The sequence below is a fragment of the Narcine bancroftii genome, chromosome 5, assembly GCF_036971445.1.
Source record: "Narcine bancroftii isolate sNarBan1 chromosome 5, sNarBan1.hap1, whole genome shotgun sequence".
In the NCBI taxonomy this organism is placed as follows: Eukaryota; Metazoa; Chordata; class Chondrichthyes; order Torpediniformes; family Narcinidae; genus Narcine; species Narcine bancroftii.
In genome coordinates this window covers 191,263,022-191,282,608 of record NC_091473.1, presented here as the reverse complement: position 1 = coordinate 191,282,608, position 19,587 = coordinate 191,263,022, and the positions used below count along the sequence as shown (strand labels likewise).

At 46.4% G+C, this 19,587-nt stretch overlaps 1 protein-coding gene across 1 annotated transcript in view; it reads right to left on the bottom strand.

Moving 5' to 3' along the window:
• Positions 1–3,692: 3,692 nt before the first annotated feature.
• Positions 3,693–19,587, bottom strand: part of gabpb2b (GA binding protein transcription factor subunit beta 2b) — a 44,076-nt gene continuing 28,181 nt past the window's right edge. Inside the window, exons 5-8 of the mRNA XM_069940380.1 lie at positions 15,486–15,627; positions 13,334–13,513; positions 11,391–11,503; positions 3,693–5,352 (exon numbers count right to left, since the gene is read on the bottom strand). Coding sequence (XP_069796481.1) covers positions 5,050–5,352; positions 11,391–11,503; positions 13,334–13,513; positions 15,486–15,627 — 738 coding nt within the window. The 3' untranslated portion in view covers positions 3,693–5,049. The remainder of the gene's footprint in view (positions 5,353–11,390; positions 11,504–13,333; positions 13,514–15,485; positions 15,628–19,587) is intronic.

Sequence of the window (19,587 nt, the reverse complement as noted above, 5' to 3'; positions counted from 1 at the left end):
ATTGGAGAAGTCAAACTCGATGTTGACGCTATCCGGTTGAGGGTGGCAATGGCCGATTGAAACAGCCATCCCCCACCCGCATTTCACCAACCTTGCCCCACACCAAAGCAAAGACGTCCCCGCCCGTTCATTGGAGAAAGCAGAGTTGTTATTTTGAATGGTTTGCCCACCCTAGGCTGCTCCCCCTCACTTCCCCATCCCTTCATCTCCTCCTGCTCCCCATCCCCTTTCCCTCTGCATTCACTGAGCCTTCCTCCCCCCACCTCGCTCGCTGCTGTTGCCCTCCCTCCCTTTAATTTTTACTATAGGATTTTACCGGAGTTGGTGCTGCCCAATTTCTCACCAAAAGGAGGTGTAAGGCACTCCTTCAGTCCGACAGCCTGAAGTCACCATTGGGCAAGTTTCAGTCTCCCACTCGTTCATGCCAAATCATGGAATATAGATGGTTTTTACAAGCAGATTCTACAGATTGGAATTTATCTAATAACTAAAAACACTGGGCGGATGAATCTGCTGATCAATGGCCAAGGTGACCCGTCCAGTGTGGTCACTGCAGCTGAAGGTGGCAACGGGGAAACCACTTCAGTATTCTTTTCCCCTTGTATAATTGTGAACTCAACATCGACGACGGTCTTGGCTCAAAGTTTACAGAAGGAGAACTACAAGTCGGAGGGTCCAGAGATCACGACGGGATGGTGAGGCAAGATCGCCCCCACCGAGCGGCGAGGCGCCTGAATGAATTTAAAATTCCGACGTACAGCTCGGTAACAGCCCCTGCCGGCCCACGAGCCCCTGCTGCCCAATTAATCCCCAACCCCACCATACGTTTTGAAGGGCGGGAGGCAACTAGAGCACCCCCCCACCCAACAGGAGGAAACCCCTTACAAACATGGGGTGGAAGGAGAGCATTCAAACTCCACACATAGCTCCGGATTCAAACCCGGGTCTCTGAAACAGCAAGCCTTGCCACCCTTGTGACCTGTAGCCCTGCGCCCCTCTTCCCACCCACCATCTTATTCAGATGGCCACCCACATGCTGCTCGTACCTTGATGAAGCTGGTGATGTACCTTTGTTGTATGCAGTACGCCGAGCTTCTCCAGGGATTGTGTTTGTACTTCAATCACGGTGTCTGCAGACTTTTGCTCTTTGCTCCATTTTAAATGGTGTTTTAATGTAAACAATCAGGCAAACCGAGTATTCAGTTTTAAAATAACTAAATCCGGCACCTTAGATGGCAATAAAAATAATCATAAAATACATTTCTTTACAAATTATTAAAGGAGGGAAATAAGCAAGATTTCCTGACATAGAAATAAATGTCCCCAGTACTACCGATAAACACGGAGAAAGGCAAACCTGACACAGTCATTTCCCTCTGAAAATCCCCGGTGTCCGGCACCTAGATGCTGGATAAGTATGTCTGCTGGTTGCTTGAGATTGCGCGTTGGGTAGATCGGCGAACTCTAAGGGCTGCCAATTTTAAATGGTCGGTTTTTTTTTTGTTTTTTGCCGGTTGCTCGAATCCCGGATTAGGGGGATTAACGCTGTTGAATGAAGTACAGTTGTTATTTAGGGGTTGGGTGGGAAGAGCTTTTAGAAATTGTTTCTCCACCCAATCCACTATCAATTGAACCGTGTCGCCGGTGACCTTAACGAATGAACCTCAGTTAAGATTGGGGAGGGGGGAGTGGGGGCTGTGTAGGGGTGGGAACGCCTCTCAATGATAAGGTCTTCCTCTCTTGCGGAACTGCTCCAAAGGGCTCACCCTTTCTTCTGAACCTGGGGAATTAACGTTCCCCAACTGACTGCGGAGACCCTAATATCATATATACTCGTGTAAAAGTCGATACCGTGTAAATGTCAACCCACTATTTTTGGCCCCAAAAATCTGGTATTCTCTATATATCATGTGTAAATGTTGACTCTAGTTACTCCCATCTCTGCTGTGTCCGCCCACACATCCGAGCGCCCGATGCCTCAAATGCGGACCCTCACCTCTGCCCTGTCTGCCTGCCTATTGGAGCACCTGACACCTCGATCAGACTCTCACCTCTGCCCCATCCTCCGCCCGATGCCTCAAATGCGGACTCTCACCTTGGCCCCAGACACCTGCCCATCGGTGCTCCCGACACCTCGATCATGGACTCTCGCCTCAACCCCGTCTGCCTGCACATTGGAGCTCCTGATGCCTCGATCGCAGACTCTTGCCTCAGTTACCCACCAATCAGAGCTCCCAATGTCTTGGTCTCCAACTCTCGCCTCGGCCCTGGCCACCCACCCTTGCGAGCTCCCGACGCTTCGAACGCAGACTCTCGCCTCCGTCCTGTCTGTCTGCCCCTCAGAGCTCCCGATGCCTTGAATGTGGACTTATGACCCAGCCCCGGACACCTGACCACTCTTCGTAGCTCCCGGCGTCTCGAACGTGAACTCATGCCTTGGCCGCCCACCCATCGGATCTCCCAGCACCCCCAACAACGCAGATATCTACCCCAGTAAAAGTAGTACCCATGCAATAGTCAACCCCATAAATTTAACGTTAATAAATGGTCCACAAAGTTCGACTTTTACAAGAGTATTTACAGCAGTGGGGTTGGCATTCCCCTCCAAAATACACCCGGATCTATTTGGACTTTTCTAAATCAGGAGGCATTTAAGGCTCAGGTGAAATTAATCCTAAATTCAGTTTCTTGAAAGAGGCCTTCCGATTCCTGGCCTTGCTCATCTGTGCAATAATTATGGCTCCAATCAATCAATTGGGATTTCAAGACGTGAGGTCTCCAGATGACAAAAGCCAACTGGTATGGGGGAACTTGTACGTTAATTAGTTTCTGCTGTTCAACGAGGATTTGGATCTCGCAAACCACTAATCACGGCCTGCAAGGAACACTTTAAAAAAAACATTAAATCCAATTTTCCCTTGAAGACAAATCTTAGGTTTAGAACAGTGGGTCTCAACCTTTTTCTTTCCACTCACATCCCACTTTAAGTAATCCCTGTGCCATAAGTGCTCTGTGATTAGTATGGGATTGCTTAAGGTGGGATGTGGGTGGGAAGGAATGGTTGAGAATCGCTGCTCTAGACCCAATTGTTACTGAAATATTTTGCTTGAGAAAAATTGTCATTGGGCCATTTCCTTTGGAGTTCTGAAACTGAGCACATAACGAGTCCATGAGGGACGATTAAAACAGTGGGTTTCTGAACTTTTTCTTTCCACCACCATAAGCAATCCCTTACTAATCATAGATGGTGAAGGGATTACTTAAGGTGGCGAGTGAGTGGAAAGAAAAACGTTGAAAACCACTGGTTTAGAACTTCTGTAGACATTTGTAGGCAAAAGCCCATTCCACTGGGGTTAGAAAGGTGGATTTTCGAGACATGGTTGGCATTTGTAAAATTACCAATAAGATCAATTCATGACATGAGACAGAACTATAATCATATATAACCATTTACAGGATAGAAACAGGCTGAAAATCTTCTCCCACCTGGTCCCACTGGCCAGTAACCCTCCACACCTCTCCCGTCCACTATCCGACCCATCCTTGAATATTAACACTGATCTTCCTTCTACCACCACTGCCGGAAGTTCATTCCACGGCCCCCTGCGTGAAGAAATTCTTCCTCTGAACTTCTCCCCTTTTTACTCTCAACCCCTGTCCCCCCTCGTTCGCATCTCTCCCCCAGCCCCCCTCCAATCCCCCACTCACAGTGGAAACCAGACGGAAAACTACCAGGAGTAGATTTGAACCTGGCTCCCTCCTCTTTGCTACTGAAAGAGAGTACTCTCAGAGAGTTACAGGCCTATTCAGCACCAAATTTTACCGGTCAAATTCTACCCCTGTAAGTTTGGTGTCTTCCAGAAATTTGTGAGCAGCTTGAAAAAAAACACAGATCAAGGGTTCTTTGTTAAAACATGGTGGAAACACGGTGAACACTGGAGGAACTCAGCCAGTCTATAGGAGGCCCGAGCCCTTTACTTCCTACGAGACCGGCCGTGCTCCTGCGGCAGACGTCCGTGTTTTTCTTTTGAAAAAAAACTTTTCCGAGAAGGCAGAATGGAAAGTTAAAAGTCTGCTTCCTACCCGTACACTAGAGGGAAGGCAGATGACTGAGAATAAAAACAAAATGCCAAAAACCTTGGTTTTCTTTCTTAAAAAAAGTCTAACACTGGAGGTCATCACTAATCGCCAAAAATAATACTCCCCCCCCCACCTTGCATCCTGTACAATGGAAGTTATAGCATTTAAAAAATAATTTTAAATTATCCACTCACTTTTCTCCACCGGTGAGGCAAGAATGTTTTTTTGGTTTGAAATACATATAGATTTATATAGATATATATCTATCTATAGATATCTATAGATAGATATCTATAGATAGATATCTATCTATAGATATCTATATATATCTATATATATACCATTTGGGGCTGCAAATAACCCTTCTGAGTGAAGCAACACTTCAGTTGGGAATCTGCCAGGGTCTGTCTACTGCAGCTGGCGCTCCCACTGTGGTCTCCTCTATATATATATATATATATATATTTATATATATATGTATGTAAAAAATGTGGGAAACAGAAAGCCCTTGCAGCACTTGACGCCAAGAGAAATTTGCTCTTGGTGAGCACGTTGGTTCTGGGTGGAGACAACAGTTCCCTGAAGAAACTCGTACGGATTCTGAAACTGCAAACCCGCACTCCCAGAAGTTTGTGGGTTTTTTTTGTAAATGAGCGAGTGGTTCCTTTTTCGCTTCAGGTTTATGGCAGCGGGGGGGGTACCTGCGACTGTTTGGAGGGCTATCTGGTGTGGAGCTCCCACGGGGAGGTGATGGGGGGGGAGAGGGGGAGGGGGGGTGTGTGTGGGTCCCCGTGCCATCAGGAGTTACACGTCCCTGTGTGGCGTGGCAGTGAGTAACAGCCTGACCCCCCCACCACCACTGCCGCCCGCCCCACCAGCCTGCCTGTCAAGTGTCTCAGAGCACCTTGGAGCACATGTCTGTGCGCACACGCATGAGGGATGGCGAGGGGGGGGGGCGGGGATTATTTTTTATGAAGTCACTGTTTTCGCTGCCATGTCAATAGACTGCTCCATCGTTTCGACGGTGGTCTCGGGACCCTCCACCTCTGTTGCCACGGCGATGACTGGGACCATCCCGTCGTCTGTCACCTCCTCGACAACGGTGATCTCCTCGGCCGTGGTGTGGAGCCGGGCAATGGCTTCCAGCCTCATGCGGTATTCCTCCGCCTCCTGCTCTTTCTTCAACAGCTGCTGACGGTACTCGTGCGCCTTCCTGTTGGCCTCGTGCAACTGCTTCTGGAGTAGCTCTCGCTCCATGGACTCACCGTCTTCCTGCAACAACAAACAAGGTCCCACAGTGGTCAGCTTGTACCCAGAGCCGACTCTGCCAGATTTTATTCCGACATTTTCCACCTGCTGGATGAGAGCATCTCCACTCCACTGCCAGATGGAGACCACCCACAAATTGGCAGAAACAACACCTCATCCTCTGTCTGGGCCCCCAGTGAAGTCAGGGGAACATGACCCAGTCCTCATCAAGGGCTCAGGAGTGGAGAGGGTCAAGAAATTCCTGGGTGGGAGGGTGGGGGGGGGTAATCAATATCTCGAGGTCCTATCCTGGAGCCTCCAATCACAAAGAAGGCTGTACTTTGCGAGGTGTCTAAGGAGGTTCGGTGCATCACCGAAGACTCTCGGAAACTTCTCCAGGTGGAGAGCGTTCTGGCCGGTTGCATCACTGCCTGGCACAGAGACGCCAACTCTCAGGATAGGAATCAATTCTGGAGGGTTGTTTGCTCGGCCTGCGACAGCACAGGCACCAGACTTCACCCTGTCGAGGACATCGACGTGAGACGGGTTCTTAAAAAAGCAGCCTCTACCCTCAAGGACCCCCCAACCACCACCCAGACCACTCTGCTACCATCGGCGAAAAGGTCCAGGGGCCTGAAGATGAGCACCCAGCGGCACAAGGACGGCTTCTTCCCCTGCGCCATCAGATTCCTGAATGATCAATAAATCACAGGCACTGTCTGACTTGTCGTGCACTGTTATTTTTATAGTAATGTTGTAAGATTCTTATAATATGAATGTTTGCTCTATGACGTTGCCGCAAAACCCCGAACTTCGTGACAAAAATAAATTCTGGCTCTGATTCTGACCCTCCAACCAGATAGCATTAACATCAACTCTGTAAACAGTTTTGTAAACCTGTGCCACCACCATTTGGGGCCCTAAATAACCCTTCTGAGTGAAGCAACACTTCAGTTGGGACTCTGCCAGGGTCTGTCTACTGCAGCCAGCTGTGGTCTCCTCTACGCCGGGGAGATCCCTTCATTGAGCACCTCAGCTCTGTCCGCCTCAATGGCCTGGATCTCCCAGCTCAATCCCCCCCCCACCCCCCGTCCCATTCCCTTGCAGAGGGGTCTGCCCATGGTCCTGTGCACTGCCAGACTGAGGATAAAACACGACATCTTCTATCTGGGCCCCCTCCAACTGGAGGGCATTAACATCAACTTCTCCGGTTTCCATTAAAACACTCCCCTCCCTCCCCCCCATTGCCTTTCCCCCAGCTCTCACTCTCTCCCCCCCATTTCACAGAGCCAAAATTCTTGCCTCTCCTCTCATCACACCCAATTAACACCTTGATGAAGGGCTCAAGCCTGAAACGTCGGTTACGTCTTATCACGAGGCATTTCATTTTAGTGTGACTGTCACTTTAAGGGTCAACATATTGAGGGCTAGTATCACTGTGGCCATTCACAACTATGGAGAGAACTGAGTTGGCGACAGTCATGGATCGACGGTTTATCCTCTGGTGGAAGCAAAGGAGCATTTGTTGTTTTTACCCTGGCCAAGTGTGAACAGTCGTGAGAGACGGACTTTAAGGATCAAGACACTTGGTGATCAGGGGCCATTAAGAACAAACAATAGCATGTGAAGGGGCTGCGCTGGGAGCGGCTCCATGTGGTCATGGACAATTTGCATGTTTCTCCCTGTCAGGAGAATTTATGATCCCTACCGTGACCAAAAGAAGGGTCTTTTTTTTTTTAAATTTTTTATTTTTCACACCATAAATCACATTAGCCATGATATACACTATTTCTTTTTCACACATATACAGTGACTTTTTCTCCCCCCCCACTTCCTCCCAAACCACCCCCCCACCCCCCCCTCTCATCCATTTTAGGTATACAATCTAGGTTGCATTAAGCCAGTCAGACAATGTTGTCATTCAACAAAATTACACCAGAAATTCTACTGAGTCCATTCTTTTCTTTCCTTCTCCTTCCATCAACTTAGGTACTGTTTGTCCCCGGTAGGTTTTCGCTATTGTATTTAATGTAAGGCTCCTATACTTGCTCGAATATTTCAATATTATTTCTTAACCTATCTGTTATTTTTTCTAATGGAATACATTTATTCATTTAAATTTAGTAGTTTCTTCCTTTTAATTTGGTTATGTATTCCATTAATATTTAAAGACATATAGTTCAGCGTAGCCCTTTTATATTTTGTTTAACTTCTCTTTCCGTTTTTCCATCATTACCTTTCCTCCTTTTCCATTTCTGTTTTCTTATTTTCAACTCTTTATAAGACAACATTCCTACAACATCCAACATTTTCCTTATTCTCCTATTTCTATCTTATTTATCCCCAATCTCCCCTTCACCTCCTGAGTTGTCCTTTATCCCTTGTCGGACAACCACATCTCCCCTCTCCATTTGGATTTGCGAATCCACTCGCAAGCGTCAACTGATTTTGCAGTGACCGCTATTTCCCCCCACCCCGCCTCCCCCAGAAAAGATTTCACTTTTCATATGTCACAAAGGTCACTCTTTTAATTCCCTCCTTATTCTCTCTATTCCATTACCTTCCCTTATTAATTCTTGTCTATACTATCTATATTTTCCTCTAAGTACAGATACATTTATGTATGCTCATTGTCTCTATTCACTCTTATACCTCTTTACCCGCATACATATCAATCGTGATCATTTTTACTCTCATTACCCGTCTTCATCCCTCAGTCTATTTTTGTCTTTACCCACATACATATCAATCGTGATCATTTTAACTCTCATTACCCGTCTTCCTCCCTCAGTCTATTTTTGTAATTGTTCTGCAAATTTTCGTGCTTCTTCTGGATCCGAGAATAGTCTGTTTTGTTGTCCTGGAATAAATATTTTCAATACCGCTGGATGCTTTAGTATAAATTTATACCCTTTCTTCCATAAAATCGCCTTTGCTGTATTGAACTCTTTTCTCTTCTTTAGGAGTTCAAAACTTATATCTGGATAAATGAAGATTTTTTGCCCTTTATACTCCAGTGGTTTGTTGCCCTCTCTTACTTTTTCCATTGTCTTCTCCAGTACCTTTTCTCTTGTAGTATATCTTAGGAATTTTACTACAATAGATCTTGGTTTTTGTTGTGGTTGTGGTTTAGAGGCCAATACTCTATGTGCCCTTTCTATTTCCATTTCATGCTGTAGTTCTGGACATCCTAGGGTCTTAGGGATCCACTCTTTTATAAACTCCCTCATATTCTTGCCTTCTTCATCTTCCTTAAGGCCCACTATCTTTATGTTATTTCTTCTGTTATGGTTTTCCATTGTATCTATTTTTTGAGCTAGTAGTTCTTGTGTCTCTTTAGTTTTTTTATTAGATTTCTCCAATTTCTTTTTTAAGTCTTCTACCTCCATTTCTGCTGCTACTGCCCGCACATCCATCTTGTCCATTTTCTTTCCCATTTCTGTTAAGGTCATCTCCATTTTATTTATTTTCTCTTCTGTGTTGTTTATTCTTTTTCTTAAATCCTTAAATTCCTGTGTTTGCCATTCTTTAAATGACTCCATGTATCCTTTAATAAGAGCAAGTATATCCTTTACCTTGCCTTTCTTTTCTTCTTCTATTTCTCTGTACTCTTCCTCTTCCTCTTCTTCTTCCTCTGGGTTGGCCATCTGTTGTTTCTTTGGTGCCCTTTCCTCCTCTTCTTTCTTGTTTCTATTGTCTTCTGTGGTCTCTTCTTGCTGCAGGTGTTCTGCAGCTGTCGTTGCCGGCTGTGGAGATCGACTCCCCAGCTGGTCCCCCCTCCCGTCGGTGTGTTTTTTTTCATTCGCATCGCGTATGCGCGAAGTATCGCGCATGCGCGGTTGCGCACTTTTATTCGGCTCTGCGAGCCATTTTTGTAGTCCATTATTTACCGACCTGAGGGAGCGGGTTTCTCTCTCCGCAGCGGGCCTCTTCGGACAGGTAAGGCCTTCACCTTTTTCCTCCTTTGTCTTCTCTTCCTCTCTTCTTACCGTTGCTTTCGATTTTTCTTTTTTTGTCGCCATCTTCTTTCCACCTTTATACTCACTTTTCTGTAACTTTTATTTCTGTGCCTTTGTGTTTTTCTTTGTTTTTCCCGACTTTTCTGGAGAGGGCTGGAGTTCACCGTCCGGCCACTACTCCATCACGTGACTCCTCCAAGAAGGGTCATTTTTGAAGGGGGATTAGTGTACCCACCTTTTGTGCTGGAGGTGTTAATTGGATGTGATGAGGTGAAGATTGATTTTGGCTCTGTGAAAGGGGAAAAGGGAACAGAGAGAGAGAGAGAGCTGGGGGAAGAAGAGGAGGGAGGGGAGTGTTTGAACGAGAACCGGAGACCAAAAGAAAGATCACATTTAAGGGGATTTATTAAATCCCACTGTGACCAAAGGAAGGGCCACTTTGACTGACCCGTATTTGGGTGTTGGAGGCAGGAGAAATACTGCACTTGGAGCTGGAAGGATTGTGGAAGTCACTCATTTCCCCCTATGAAATGAAAAGGGGAGTTGTGACCACCGCTCGCCTGAAAGGACATTCGCTCTGGAAGTAACTCAACAAGGTTTTGAGAGTTTCAGCAGTCTGTCACTCAGTCTCTCCCACCTCATTCGGGATCAGTTCTTTGCTTCAGTTTAAGAGTCTTTGTGTCAACACTGGATTTCTAAAACTGACTTTGGAATAACTTTCCAGAATTGTGCCTAAGCTGTAAGGGTCTTGGGTATGTCACACACACACACACACACACACACACACACATCACACAGACACTCACACGCACACATCTATTCACACAGACTCTAATAAGAAAGGGAAATATGAATAAATTTATCTCGGCAATTTATCGTTTACTTCAAGTGGGGCCCCCTAAACTGGGGATTCATAAATCTAGATAAAGACAGGAGACAGACTTAAATGTGATATTAGATGAGAAGAATTGAGTTGATTTATGTTGAGATTGTATGACTCATACAATTACCATAAGATATAGACTGATTCAATATAATTTTCTACACCAGCTACACCTTACGCCACAGAAATTAAATAAATTAAAATCAGATTTATCAGATCAATGTGGTGAAGAAGTGGGAACGTTTTTACCTTCAACATGGTCTTGTGGTAGAGTGAGAGTTTCTGGCTGGAATTAGGAAAGTTTTTAGAACAAATTACAGGAGTCCAATTTCCACCAAATCCAGAATTATTTTTATTAGGTAACATTTTAGGGATAAGACCTAAATTAACTAGATATCAGATAGAAGTTGTTCAAATTGTGGGCCAGAAAGTACAGCGCAGTGGCTTGGAAATCTGACTCGCACCTGAGTTTGGACCGATGGAGTGTTCCCCTCAAGAAAATTACGGGCTGTTGGGGGAGAGCAGGGTGGTGGGATTGGTCTGGTGGGTTGGTGGCGGGCCACTGGGAGAGAGAGGGCCAGTGGGATCAGTGTGGGGACTGACAGCAGGCTGCCAGGAGTTTCTCCTGGCAGCCTGACACCAGCCCCCACTTTGATCCTACTGCCCCTCTCTCTCGACAGCCTGCCACGCCCTCACACCAATCCCACCGCCTCGCTCCCTCCGACAGCCCGCCACCAGCCCCCACACCCATCCGACTGCCCCTCTCCCCCCCAACAGCTCGCCACCAGCCCCACACTGATCCCAACCCCTCTCCCCCAACAGCCCGCCACCAGCCCCCAAACTGATCCCAACCCCTCTCCCCCCCAATAGCCTGCCACCAGCCCCCACTGATCCCACCGCCCCTCTTCCCCCAGCAGCCCGCCAACAGCCCCCACACTGATTCCACCACCCCTCTCCCCCCAACAGTCCACCACCAGTCCCCATACTGATTCCACTGTCCCTCTTCCCCCCCCCCCCAACCCCCACAATGGCGGTGATGTTAATTTATAGAGTATTTTTTTTGGTGGTAAATTGGGGAGAGGCTGTATTACATAGTTCAGATGAACACGTGCTCTACAAACTCTAATTTTGATCTTAGCACTTCAATTCTCTCTGTTAAGTTGTGCACATCGGAAAACTGTCTTTTGATCGAAGAGCAGACAAAGAGGACCCCACTGTACCTTCTCCATCAAGTCTGAGTGGTTAAGGATCGTCTCCAGACACTGCTTCCGCGTTGGCATTTCCTCCGTGATGATGGTCTCCTCTTCGATGTGGGACGAAGGAACCGTCAAAACTAAGGGGAGTACAGGAGTTGGTCAATCGACCACCCTGCCGCGATAGCGTCGAGAATTCAGGAACACCACTTGCTGACAACAGGCTCAGTAACAGGTTCTTGGGCTCATCACCGCTGGTACGCTGAGAACACCCTCCCTCCCGCCCCCCAATCCTCCTCCCCTTTCCCATCGCCAAACTGTCCAACATCCGATGCTGGGAGAGCGGGAGCCTCCTCCCAGTAGTGAGAGGACTAAAACCGCTGTGTGTGACGAACTGAGCTGTTAGAATTTACTGTCATGAACGTGTTGCTAAATTTGGTGTTAAAGGGGCAAATATTGCAGTAAATTAAAATTGTATTTAAAGGCATATAAGACCCCCCCTCCCACTTCAGCAGGGAATATTAAGCAGTCTTTTGTTAGTGCATTTAATGTTATTGAAATATGTAGCTCCAGCAAAAAGACTTGGACACAACATGTAACCAAGACAGGAAAATCTTTTTAATAACAGCACTGCTGTATTTTACAAAAGCAGCTTATCTAAAGCAGAAAATATTTTATAAAACCTGCCGCTGTTGGTCCCTGCTCTGGTCCTACTCCTTCCCAGAGGGGAGTGGGGTGGTGGGATCAGTATGGGGGCTGGTGGCGGGCTATCAGGGAGGGAGTGGGGTGGTAGGATTGGTGCGGGGGCTAGTGGCGAGCTGTTGGGGAGAGCAGGGCGGTAGGATCGGTGCAGGGGCTAGTGGTGGGCTGTCCGGGAGGGAGTAGGGCATTAGGATTGGTGCAGGGTCTGGTGGCGGGCTGTCGGAGGGAGCAGGGCAGTGGGATCAGTGCGGGGGCTGGTGGCAGGCTGACGGGGGGGGGGGGGAACTTGCCCTTAATCTCTCCTCCCCTCACTCTGTATAGACGTCCCCTGGTATTTGTTATTCCCACCCTGGGTAAAAGGCACCGGCCGCCCACCTTATCCAGGCCTCTCAGAATCTTGTTGACCTCTATTCAGTCTCCTCTCATCATTCTTTGCTCCAAAGAGAAAAGTCCCAGCTCTGTTCATCTTGCTTCATAAGATATGTTTGGAAATCCAGGTAAATGTCCTGGTGAATCTCCTCTGCCCCTTCTCCAAAGCTTCCACATTCTTCCTGTAATGAAGTGACTAGAACTGAACACCACACTCTAAGTGTGGTTTCACTAGAGATTTACAGAGCTGCAACATAATCTCATGACTCCTGAACTCAATCCCCCAGTCTTCCCCACTATCCTATCAACTTGGGCGGCGACCTTGAGAGATCTGTGGATTTGGACCCCAAGGCCCTCACTGTTAAATATCCGACCATTCACCATGTACCTTAAAATCCACATTTCCCGGAATTCAAGCAACTGGCGAAAAAATCTCGGACAGTAAGTAGGTAAAAAAAAATCCAAAGTTTAAAATTGGCACCCACTAGACTTCACTCCATCGAGGACATCTACATGAGGCGGTGTCTTAAAAAAGCAGCCTCTATCCTCAAAGACCCCCCTCCACCCAGGTCATGTCTCGTCACTCTGCTACCATTGGGAAGGAGATCCAAGAGCCTGAAGACGAGCACCCAGAGGCACGAGGACGGCTTCTTCCCCTCTGCCATCAGATTCCTGAATGATCAGTGAACCCCAGACACTTCCTGACTTTGATTTTTTCTTGCACTATTTTTATTTATCATTGTAAGGTGGTTTATAGAAAGGTTTGCCCTCTGACGTTGCCGCAAAACAACAAATTTCATGACACGTTCATGACAATAAACTGCTTCTGATTCTGAAGCCTGGCTGGTTACGTAGTTCAGCCAGAGCAGACTTACGTGGTTCAGCCAGAGCAGACCTACCTTGCTGGCCATCTTGCATGGTCACAATGAACGGCTGACCAGAACCCAGACCGGTTTGAAGGTTCCCCAGCTGTACGCCGCCATCCGTCACGATGGTGATGACCCTCTGGCCTCCACTCCCGACAACCTGTTGAATTGCCGAATCCACGGAGTCCACAGTTACAACGTCCTCCGTCACAGCTGAAATGGAGAGAAAGTAACATTAGTTAATACAAAAAGGGCATGTAAAGTAAACACTCTCCCCCACCCCCAACCTGGGTATCCAGCACCAATGGGGATTGGTAGATGCCGGATATGCAAATTTTCCGGTTGCTTGAGACTCAATGCAGTAGGTCCAAAAATCCAGATACCAGAAATCTGGACCACCTGAGAATTGGAACCTACCGAAAACTCTTGAACTTTTAAAATGTAGCAGGCTTTTGTGTGCCTGCGTAAGCGCCCCAGCGGGAATAAGGGACTACATTTTTTAACACTATTTTTCTTAACAAATGCTTGTTTTGAGAAATGAAGTGTGCTGCATTTGCTAATGAATAAATGATCAAAATTTACCCACTCGTCTCATCTTTATTCCTTCTTAGATCTGAATTTTAAAAGGACTGCCCGGGAAGCCAGACCGACCCGAGCCCCGAGCGGTCTGGATTTTAGGACTTCGACTGCAGACCAGCGTTATGAATAAACAGTTTAAAAGACGATAAAAGTACTTCCACTGAACAAACTTCACCTTGAAGCATTTTACTTTATTTTCAGACACATTCTTTGAAAACATTTAACCTTCGCTGCATCTGCAGATTTCTCCCCCTCCACAGAGTCAACAAACAATAACATTACAGTTGATTACCACCCCCCCCCCACACAAGTTTACAGATAAAGCCTTATTAATAAACTTAACTATATACAGTAGATGGACATTGCTCTCCTATTTTCACTTTTTTTTAAGAACAGAAAAACCAACGCACAAATGTTTGCATCCACCCCGGGACCCCCACCCCCCCACCACCCCGATCACCTTGGCACCTTTGCTGACAGTATCATCGGTCTATTACTGATTGTGTTGGTCCAACCATCTCACAGTTAGTCTATTACTCCGAGAGCACTCGTAATTAGGATCAGAAATGCCAGTTGTGGAAAAATTTACCCTCTTGATGTGTGCAGTATTTGATTTTCTCCAGTTTTAATAAAGGAACTTGCGACCTTAATCCACTGTGCAGTAGAGGGACTCCCAGTGTAACATAAACAGGCGCTCGGCTCTTTGGGGCATAAGTGCTGTTACATCTATCTGCAGGGGGTTTCAGGAGTTGTCGGAGATTCCAAATTTTGCAGGGATGCAAATTAAATATTTCGGATCATACACTTAAGACTCCACTCTGGGACCCTAGTATTTTGGGTGGGGCACTCATAAAAGATGTGACTGGGGTGGCAAAGAGGAGCCATTTCACCGATTGCATTTGCCCTCCATGCCAGGATTGATGACCGAGAGTCTGGAATTTGAAAGGTAGAACCTGTGCAGCGCCTTGACTTGAATGAGTCCCAAGAGGGCGCAGGAGGCGGTAGAATGAATCCCACCCCTCCCCTCCCAATTGGCTCTTCCCGCAGTTTCTCCTCGGTGTTTAGCTTTAAGTTGTCAAGTTTATTGTCATCCGATTGTGCGAGTATGACCCGACGGAACCGTGTTTTCCAGTCCTCAGTGCAAAACACGCAGACATCACACACGTATGAACGAACAATACATATGTAGGACAAGTATTTCATTTACAGAAAGAAATGAATATTGTTTTGTACAGATGAGGGCCCCGGAGGGTCAGTGCGAGCAGTTCCTTGGGTTGTTCAGTGTTCTCACTGCCTGTGGGAAGAAGCTGTTCCTTGGCCCGGTGGTGCTGGCTCTGATACCCCTGGATCTCTTCCCCGATGGGAGCAGATGGATGCTGCAGGCGGGGATGGAAGGGGTCCTCAGTGATTACGGTAGATCACATTGATCGGGGGTGGGGGGGGGAGTGGAGGGGAGGGGGACCATCACAATCCCCAATTTTTTCCCTCATGAAGCACCTTTAGAAAGAAAAATTGGCCGTCGAGGGTAACTCTTGATCCCACCCTTGTTGGGAAAACTGGTTCTTTAACTACAGCAGGCAGAACCCACCACTGCCCCAATACACACCTGCTGTTGTTTTGGTAGACGCTGAAGAGACCAAGCCCGTCAGGTTCATGACCCCCGCTGGTGCGATGATGAACTGTGGAGTGGCAACTGCTACCGAGTTAGTCCGCTCTGGATTTGTATTGACTTGGTTCTGCATGGCTTCCTATAAAGGACACAAAGTGAACTGTTTACAGCGTACCCTGGCAGTGTGCCGAAAAGTTAAAACACACAGAATTGCGCTGGAGGAACTGACAACACCGTGGTGGGGGGGGGAGCGTTTAAAAGTGGGCGAAGAGTCAGCACTCAGGAGGGAGGCCGAAAACTTGGCCGAACAGCGCACCAACAATAACCTCGCACTCAACGCCACCAAAACCAAGGGGTTGACTGTTGACTTCAGGAAGGTCCAGTGATCATTGGGGGGGGATGAGAGGCGGAGAGGGTGAACAAATTTAAGGGGAGTCACTATTTTGGAGGATCTCTCCTAGACCCAACGCACCAATGGTGTCGTGATGAAAGCGCCTCGACCTTCTCGGGAGTTGGTGGAGGTTCGATACGACACCGGAAATCCTGGCAAATTTCAGCGGAAGGTGCACTGACCAACTGCATATACAGGGACACCAATTTGCCCGAGCATAAATCCCTGCAAAAGGTAGTGGGCCCAGCCCAGGACATCACGGGCAAAAACAACCCCCACCATCGAGAACATCTGCGGGGAATGAGCAGCAGCAATTGTCAAGTGTCCACCCTGACTGACACACTCTCTGTTCTCGCTGCTGCCGTCAGGAAAGAGGTGTCAGTGCCACAAGACCCGCCCCCACTGAGGATGGGTGAGATACAAACCAGGGGGTGTGGGTTAAGGGTGAAAGGGTAGAAGTTTAGGGGGAGGTTCTCCACGCAGAGAGCGGTGGGGGTGTGGAACGAGCTGCCGGCTGAGGTGGTGAATGCGGGCTCAGTTTTAACACTGAAGAAGAATCTGGACAGGGACCTGGATGGGAGAAAATGGAGGGTGTAGATCAGTGGGACTCGGCAGAAAAAAAATGGTCCGGCACAGACTAGAAGATCTGCAGAGGCTGAAATGGGTATGTCTAAATTTTAAGATTAAAGCCGTCTGCCCTATCAGTGCCCCTCAAAATTTTAGTAACATCATCAGGTCACCTGTTAACCTCCAACACTTCAGAGGGAATAGCCCAAATTTGTCCAACCACTCCCCCCCCCCTCATCGTTCATACCCTATAATCCAGGCATCTTTCTGGGACATCTCTTCTGTACCCTTTCCAAGGGGCGACCAGAATTGCGCACAATACTCCAAGTGTGGCCCAACTCAAAGTTTTGAAAGCTGCGACCTGACCTTAGACCGCAAGGTTTGGAAAGTGGATGCTCATGTAGATAGGGTGGTGAAGAAGGCTTTTGGGTATGTTGGCCTTTATAAATCATAGCATTGAATATAGGAGCTGGGACGTGATGTCGAGACTGTTTAAGGCATTGGTGAGGCCAAGTTTGGAATATTGTGGTCTCCAAATTATAGGAAGGATATCAACATGCTAGAGAGGGTGCAGAGATTTACTAAAATATTGCCTGGATTGCAGTATCGAGAATATGGAAAAAGACTGAGTCGACTGGGTCTTTATTCATTGGAGCGTAGAAGGTTGAGAGAGGGGATTTGATCGAGGTATTTAAAATTATGGAGGGAATAGATAGAGTAGATGTGAATAGGCTCTTTCCCCTTGAGGGTAGGGGAGATTGGAACAAGTGGTCATGTGTTAAGGTTAGGGGCAAAACTTTAGAAGTAACATAAGGGGAAGCTCCTTCACTCAGAGAATGGTGGCTGAGTGGAATGACCTTCTGGAAGAGGTAGTTGTGGCAGGGTCAATTCTGTCATTTAAGAGGAGGTTAGTTGAGTGCATGGATGTGAGGGGGTTACATAGAAACATAGGAGCAGGTGTAGGTCATTCGGCCCTTCGAGCCTGCTCTGCTATTAAATGAGATCATGGCTTAAAGTTCAGTACCCCATCCCCGCCTTCTCTCTGTAACCCCTAATTCCTTTATACTGAATAAATATATCTAATTCCCTCTTAAATATATTCAATGAACCTGCGTCTACTGCTCTCTGTGGTAATGAATTCCACAGATTCACCACCCTCTGGGTAAAGAAATTCCTCCTCATCTCGGTTCTAAAGGGTTTGCCTATTATCCTTGAACCATGGTTCCGGGTTCTGAACTCCCCCACCATTCGCATCATCCCTTCTGCATCCATTCTGTCCAGTCCTGCCAGAATTTTATATGTCTCTATGAGATCCCCTCTCAATCTTCTAAACTCCAGCGAGTACAATCCCAAATTGTGCAATCTTTCCTCATAAGTTATTCCTGCCATTCCAGGTATCAGCCTGGTGAATCGCCTTTGCACTCCCTCCATTGCAAGAACATTCTTCCTCAGATAAGGCAACCAGGAGTCACGTGATGGAGTAGTGGCCGGTCGGGGAACTCCAGCCCTCTCCGGAAAAGTTTAAAAAAAACACAGAAAACACAAAGGCACAACATAAAAATTAAAATAAAGTGAAAGTAAAGGTGGGAAGAAAATGGCAGCGAAGAAAGAAAAGTCGAAAGCAACGGGAAGAAGAGAAGAAGAAAAGACATCGGAAGAAGAAGGTGAAGGCCTTACCTGTCCAAGGAGGCCCGCCGCGGAGAGAGAAGCCCGCTCCCTCAGGTCAGTCGAGGTCCCGAGCTCGGGACTACAAAAATGGCTCGCGTAGCCAAGCAAAAGTGGGCAACCGCGCATGACAAAAAAAACACTGATGGGAGGGGGGACCAGCTGAGGAGTCGATCTTCACAGCTGAGAATGACAGCTACAACACAACAAAAAGAGGAGAACATAGAAAACAACGAGAACAAGAAAGAAGAGAGTAAAAGGAAATCAAAGAAACAACAGATGACCAACCTAGAGGAAGAAGAAGAAGAAGAAGAACATAGAGAAATGGAAGAAGAAGGGAAAGGTAAGACAATGGATATATTTTTTTTAAAGAATATATGGAATCAGTAAAGAATGGCAATCACAAGAATTTAGTGAAATAAAAAGAAGAATTAAAAGTACAGAAGAAAAAATGAATAGATTAGAGATAGTCATGTCAGATATAGGAAAAAGAGTGGACAAGGTGGAAGAACGAGAAGCAGCCGTAGAAATGGAAGTAGAGGACTTAAAAAAGAAATTAGAAGAATCTAATAAAAAAGTTAAAGAGATACAAGAGCTGTTAGCTCAGAAGATAGATATAATGGAAAATTATAATAGAAGAAATAATATAAAGATAGTGGGCCTTAAGGAAGATGAAAATGGCAAGAATATGAGAGAATTTATAAAAGATTGGATCACCAGGGTCCTAGGAAGACCAGAATTACAGGAAGAAATGGAAATAAAAAGGGCACATAGAACATTAGCCCCGAAACCACAGCCACAACAAAAACCAAGACCCATTTTAGTAAAATTTCTAAGATATACAACACGAGAAAATATATTGGAGAAAGCAATGAAGAAAATAAGAGAAGACAAAAAGCCACTGGAATACAAAGGTCAAAAATTTTTTTTCTATCCAGACATAAGTTTTGAACTCCTGAAGAAGAGAAAGGAGTTTAATACAGTAAAAGTGAACCTATGGAAAAAAAGGATATAAATTTATGCTAAACTACCCAGCGGTACTTAAAATAGTTATTCCAAGGCAGCAAAACAGACTATTCTCGGATCCGGAGGAAGCACGAAAATTTGCAGAACAACTACAAAACAGAGAGAGAGGTGAAGACATGTAACGAGAGCAAAAATGACCACGAACTATATGTATGTATGCATATGGGTAGGTAGAATATATATATATATATATATATATATATATATGTATGTGTGTATGTATATATGTGTGTACATGAGTGTATCTGTATTTAAAGGAAAATATATAGAGTATAGATAAGAATTAATAAGGGAAAGAAAGGGAAGAAAGAAAGTAAGGAGGGAATTAAGAGAGTGACCTTTGTTATATAAGAAAATTAAAATCTTTTCTGGGGGGGCTGGGTGGGGAGGAGTTACGGTCACTGCGAAATCAGTTGACGTTTGCGAGTGAATTCGCAAATCCAAATGGAG